This window comes from Gracilinanus agilis, unplaced genomic scaffold, assembly GCF_016433145.1.
Source record: "Gracilinanus agilis isolate LMUSP501 unplaced genomic scaffold, AgileGrace unplaced_scaffold51326, whole genome shotgun sequence".
Taxonomy (NCBI): Eukaryota; Metazoa; Chordata; class Mammalia; order Didelphimorphia; family Didelphidae; genus Gracilinanus; species Gracilinanus agilis.
Genome location: NW_025386162.1, coordinates 1 through 5770, shown reverse-complemented (window position 1 = coordinate 5770; position 5770 = coordinate 1). Strand labels below are relative to the sequence as shown.

At 69.7% G+C, this 5770-nt stretch overlaps 1 protein-coding gene across 1 annotated transcript; it reads right to left on the bottom strand.

Moving 5' to 3' along the window:
- Positions 1-5: 5 nt before the first annotated feature.
- LOC123255751 (soluble scavenger receptor cysteine-rich domain-containing protein SSC5D-like) lies at positions 6-5764 on the bottom strand (the record flags this gene model as incomplete). Its single annotated transcript, XM_044684490.1, has 9 exons — positions 6-1240; positions 1586-1672; positions 1760-2074; positions 2160-2822; positions 3029-3346; positions 3768-3863; positions 4212-4330; positions 4669-5338; positions 5497-5764. Coding segments are annotated over 9 exons (3771 nt in total), but the record flags the coding sequence as incomplete, so codon positions are not given.
- Positions 5765-5770: the final 6 nt, after the last annotated feature.

Here is a 5770-nt window from a genome sequence, read left to right as displayed (position 1 = left end):
GACGGTGTGTGCTGCGAGGGCATCGCTGGGCCCGCAGAGGGCACTCTGGCACTCTGGGAGGTTGGACGGAGCTCTGGGACCAATTCTGAAGTGAGGGGCCAGGCGGGGGCCGCAGGGGGGGCCGCGGTCTGCGGGGGGCGTGGAGAAGCCTCCGGCACCGGCGGCTCAGCCGGGGCAGGCCCGGAGGCAGGTTCGGGTTCAGGGGTGAGTCGGAGGAGGGCGGGACGAGTTAACGGTGGGCTAGGGTCAGAGGTCAGGCCTAGGGCCGCGTTAGGGGTCAACTGTGAAAAGGACTCGGTGGTCAGTGGTTGGGTGGTGTCGGTGGTCAACCGCAGGGCACCGTCAGGCGCTGGCCGTGGGGCGGAGGAGGGGGTGAGCTCTCCTTTGGGGTTGGGGGTCAGCTGAGGGGTAGAATCTGGGGTCAGCCATGGGCTGGGGTCAGAGGTCAGCTCCAAGGCAACCGCTGAAGTTGGTTTTTGGCTAAGATCGGAGGTCAGCCATGGGTTAGAGTCGCGGGTCAGTAGTTGGCTAGGGTCAGTGGTCAGTTGTGGGCTGAGAAGAGAAGTTGGCTTTTTGTCTGAGCCAGGGGTCAGCTGCGGACTGGGGTCAGTGGTCAGAGATAGTTTGATACCAGAGGTCAGCTGTATGCTAGATGCAGTGGTCATCCCTGGGCCAGGGGAAGGGGTCATCCCTGGGCCAGGGGCAGAGGCCAGTCTTGGGCCAGGGGTAGGGGTCATCCCTGGGCCGGGGGAAGGGGTCATCCCTGGGCCGGGGGCAGAGGCCAGTCTTGGGCCAGGGGTAGTGGTCATTCCTGGGCTGGGGGCAGAGGTCAGTCCTGGGCCGGGGGCAGAGGCCAGTCCTGGGCCGGGGGCAGAGGTCAGTCCTGGGCTGGGGACAGAGGTCAGTCCTGGGCTGGGGACAATGTTCATTCCTGGGCCGGGGGCAAAGGCCAGTCTTGGGCCAGGGGCAGAGGTCAGTCCTGGGCTGGGGACAATGTTCATTCCTGGGCCAGGGGCAGAGGCCAGTCTTGGGCCGGGGGCAGAGGTCAGTCCTGGGCCGGGGGCAGAGGTCAGTCCTGGGCCGGGGGCAGAGGTCAGTCCTGGGCTGGGGACAATGTTCATTCCTGGGCCGGGGGCAGAGGCCAGCCTTGGGCTGCCATCAGTGGCCAGCTGGAGATCTGGCCCGGGGGTCTCCGAGGGGGCCTCTGTAGGCTCGACGGGCCACGACGCACTGCGGAAATCTGGGCGGGGAAGGAGGAGAGGAAGGTCGGTCTGAGGGAGTGACCGCCACGTGGCAGCGGTGTGGCCCGGCTGCCACCAGAGCCCGTCAGGCAGGCTTGAGCCTTCCCGGAAGGACGCCCCCTGCTGCCCACCATCTCCGGCCGGCCTCAGTGGTCCCCCCGAGCAGTTCGTGCCCCGCCAGCCTGGGCGGAGGGAGAGGGCAAGAAACGGCAGGACAGACAGACAGGAGGTGGGCCGGGGGGCTGGCAGAGGCCGCTGGACGGAGGAGGGGCTGTCTCTGGGCTCAGGCGGTGCCCATTGGGTGGTCTCCCCGGCCCCTCCCCGGTTTGGGCCCTGCTCCTCACCTGGATCCTCGGGGCCCCTGGGGGCCGCGTCCCCCCGAGAACTGGTGTCCCAGGCCCAGGGGAGCTCCCCGCTCTCCTCCGTGTCTCCTGGGGGCAGAGAGGGCGGCTCGGGAGGCTGCGGGGCCCTCGGAGCCCCCTCGGAGCCCCCTCGGCGCCCGGGCCGCGGCCTCCTACCTGTACAGGTGAGCCCCACGTCCTCCTGGTGGTCGCAGTTGTGGACGCCCCAGGGGGAGGCCGGGCAGGCCGCCAGGGAGGCCTCGATGCCGGCGCAGCCCACGTCGTCTAACCAGATGGGGCCCGTCCCGGAGCCGTAGTAGGTTTTGCCCACCCGGGGCCGGAGCCCGCCGCAGCCCAGCTCCCTGCAGGCCACGGCGGCGTCCCGGGGATCCCAGCCGTCGTCGCACACCGTCCCCCACACGCCGCCGCGCCGCACCTCCAGCCGCCCGGCACACCGATCCGGCCCGTCTGACAGGCGCAGCCGGAAGACGCCTGGCCGTGGCGAAAGGAGCGGCGGTCAGCCCCCCCCCCCCCGGGGCCTCCTTCCTCTTCCCTCCGTCCGTCCCTCGGGCCTCACCTGGCTCACCCGAGCCCGGCCACATCCGGGGGGACGACGAGTCTGCGGCCGTGCCGGCGGGCGTTGTGGCGGCCCCGCGGGTGGAAGAAGCGTCGGGGAGACGCGGGTCCCCGTCCGTTTGGGTGGTTCCTCGAGAGGCCTGCGGGCTCGGGGTGACCCGGGAAGGGCGTCTTTGTGCCGGCTCAGCGGCCAGCTCGGGGTGAGCCGAAGAGGGCGCCGAGGAGGGACTGGTCAGCAGTGCTGTGTCCCGGGAGGTCTGACGGGGGGGAGCCTGTGTGGTCAGTTTGGGGGAGGCCCGGGAGGTCTGGCTTTGGGGGGCCCGCATGGTTGGTTTGGGGGAGGTCTGGCTTTGGGGGGCCCGCGTGGTCGGTTTGGGGGAGGTCTGGCTTTGGGGGGCCCGAGTTGTCTGCCTCCTCAGGGCCTTGGTGGTTGTCTGGCCAGGTGGCCGCGTGGTGGGCTTCCGTGGTCTCTTCGAAGGCCACTTTTTGGAGTGAGGAGGAGGCTTCCCCGGCGGCCTGGCCGCTGTTGTTCCGGGGGTGCTGGCCGCCCTCTGGGTGGCCGTCTCCCCAGGATTCCCGGCGGGCCAGCCCGCTGCATCCCCACGTGGCTCTGGGGTCCAGCTCCAGCTGAAGGGGTCTGGGCCTGAGTTGGGCCCGGTGCCGCCTAGGGAGAAAGCAGAGCAGGGGGCGATAGTGGGGAGATGCCAGGGTCGCCCCCCAAGAAGACTTCCTCAATTAGACAGGAAGCCCCTCCTTTCCATAGGGCCTCCCGATGCGGGGCAGGAGGCCCCCCTTTCCTAGAAGCCCCCAGAGGGTCTCCTGGCCCCCTCCCCTCCCGGGAAGCTCCCCTAGAAGGCCGGGCCGCCTCACCTGTGCAGGTGACCCCCACGTCCTCATTGTGGGCGCAGTTGTGTCTCCCCCAGGGAGCCGCGGGGCAGTCGGCCAGCCGGACCTCGGCCCCAGTGCAGGCCACGTCATCCAGCCAGATGGGGCCCTCGCCCCAGCCAAAGCGGCCGGCGGTGGGGCCCGGCTCCCGGGGGGCGCCGCAGCCCAGCTCTCGGCAGGCCACGGCGGCATCTCGCGCGTCCCAGCCATCGTCACACACCGTCCCCCAGCGGGCACCGCGCCGCACCTCCAGCCTCCCGGCACACGGTCCCGGCCCGGACACCAGACGAAGGCGGGGGGCCCCTAGGGGAGAGCGGAGGGGTGAGCGGCCCGGGGGCAGGGGGGACGGACGGCCCCCGGCCTCTTCCCCGGCCAGCATGGTGGGACGGAGGGGAAACCGAGGCCCAGGGAAAGGAACGGCCTCCTCCGGGACCGAGTCTATGGCCTGCGACTCGCTGTTAGCTGGACGAAGCCACCCCGAAGTCACTGCCCCACAGGGGGGCAGCGGGGAGACCCAGGCCCGGCCCTCTAGGCCGGAGCCATCTCGTAGGGGTCAGGGGGGGCCCTCTCTGGGCCTCCGGCTCCCCAGCTGTGACATGGGAGGTTTGAGGGAGGCTCCACGGAGGCCCGCTGGGAGACCTCGAGCCACCATTTCCTCGCCTGGAAAGCGGGCGCCGCAGCGGCTCGAGCAGTGAGCCCCGGGCCGGGCCGGCCATGTACTCACCCTCCTCCAGGCTCGCCTCTGGCGCGCTCGTGGCAGAGGCTGAAGGGAGCCCCTTTGTGGGGGCCTCAGTGTCTGGAGGCAGGCCCAGAGGCACACCTGGAGTGGGGGGAAGGTGAGATGCCGTGAGAGTCGTGTCTCCCCTACCCCGCCGCGGCCCCAACGAGAGCACAGGAGTGTGGGAGCCAGAGAAGGCTCTAGAGGGAGGGGAAGAGCGGGGACGGGATGGGGGTCGGCTCCACTGCCTTTATTGACCAGCGCAGTCATGTGGATCCAATTTGTGCTCCACCAAAGAGCTCGGCCTCTGCTGCTCAGCCCCAGATAGGCCCCCCCACCCGGCCCCCAGCTCTGCCACTTTCCACATCTCCCAGCCATGGAGGAGCCCTGTTTTAGTCACTCCTCCAACCCTACTGGCAAACTGTGCAGTCAGGCGAAGGCCAGACTAGCCCATGGACACAGTCAAGGAGTGGCCGTTAGTGGCGGGACGTCCACTTGGCAGAAGGCGGCCAGTGGAGCGCCCAGAGAGCTGCGCCGGGCTGAGGCCTCCTGAAGGTCTCCATCGCCTTCTGGGAAACAGACAAAGATGGCGCCCTCGTCCAGTACGGAAATGACAGAGAGCTGGGGAAGAGCGAGCACACACACTCCTTCCCTCCCTCCCTCCCTCCCCTCTCTTCTTTCCTTTCTCTCTCCCTCTTCTCTCTCCCTCCCTCTCTCTGTCTCTCTCTCTCTCCTTCTCTGTCTCTCTCTCTCTCGCTCTCTCTCTCGCTCTCTCTGTCTCTCTGTGTCTCCCCCTGATTCTGTCTCACTCCCTCTCTCTGTCTCTCTCTCTCTCTCTCCTTCTCTGTCTCTCTCTCCCTCTCTCGCTCTCTCTGTCTCTCTGTGTCTCCCCCTGATTCTGTCTCACTCCCTCTCTCTGTCTCTGTCTCTGTGTCTCCCCCCACCCCCTGAAGAAGGGGACATGTAAAGGGAGGCCGGCAGTTTTACCCTTGGTTCAAAGGCATGGCCATGCTGCCATTCACCTAGAAAAAGATCTGGGGGCCTTAGAGGCTGTGTGGCTGGTGACAGGAGAGCTCCTCCCCTGGCCCGGAGACCGGCTTGCAGCCCTGCCCTGTCCGTAGTCCATTCTGCCGCTAAGAGGCAGGTCCAGTGACGCCCCGTCCCCTCCCCGCGTGTGAGGGCTCCGGGGGCTGCCCGTGGCCCCCAGGCACAAGGAGGAGCTCTTTGGCTCCCAGCCAGGCTCCCGAGGAGGGTCTCACCGTCGCACACGGCGCCGGCGTCCTCTCGGTGGTGACAGTCGTGTTGGCCCCAGGGCCGGGCCGGGCAGAGGCCGAGGGACGTCTCGTTCCCTTTGCACCGCAGGTCGTCCAGGAGGATGGGCCCGGCCCCCTCCCCGAAGAAGGCCCCTCCGGGGGCCGCCAGGGCCCCCCCGCAGCCCAGCTCCCTGCAGGCCACGGCGGCGTCCCGCAGGTCCCAGCCGTCGTCACACACCGTCCCCCAACGGCCCTCGTGCCACACCTCCAGCCGCCCGGCACAGCCGTTGGGGCCCCCCGCCAGGCGCAGGCGGGGGGCCGGGCCTGGGGCGCGGGGAGAAGGAAGGGGGGTCCATGGGTGCCGGCTGGCTGGACCCCACCCCGAGCCACCCCTCGGTCTCCCAGAGAGGGGAGAGAGGCCGGGACGAGGCCCCGAAGCCCCCCGGCCGAGGCGGCGGCGGGTCCGGCCTGCGGACACTCACCCTCGCAGACCAGGCCGGCGTCCTCGGTGTGGTCACAGTTGCTGCGTCCCCAGGGGCTCCGGGGACAGTCCTGGAGGGCCTGCTCGCCGCCCCCGCAGCCCACGTCGTCCATCCACACGGGGCCGGAGCCCTGCCCGAAGCGGGCGCCTCCGGGGGCCGCCAGGGCCCCCCCGCAGCCCAGCTCCCTGCAGGCCACGGCGGCGTCCCGCAGGTCCCAGCCGTCGTCACACACCGTCCCCCAACGGCCCTCGTGCCACACCTCCAGCCGCCCGGC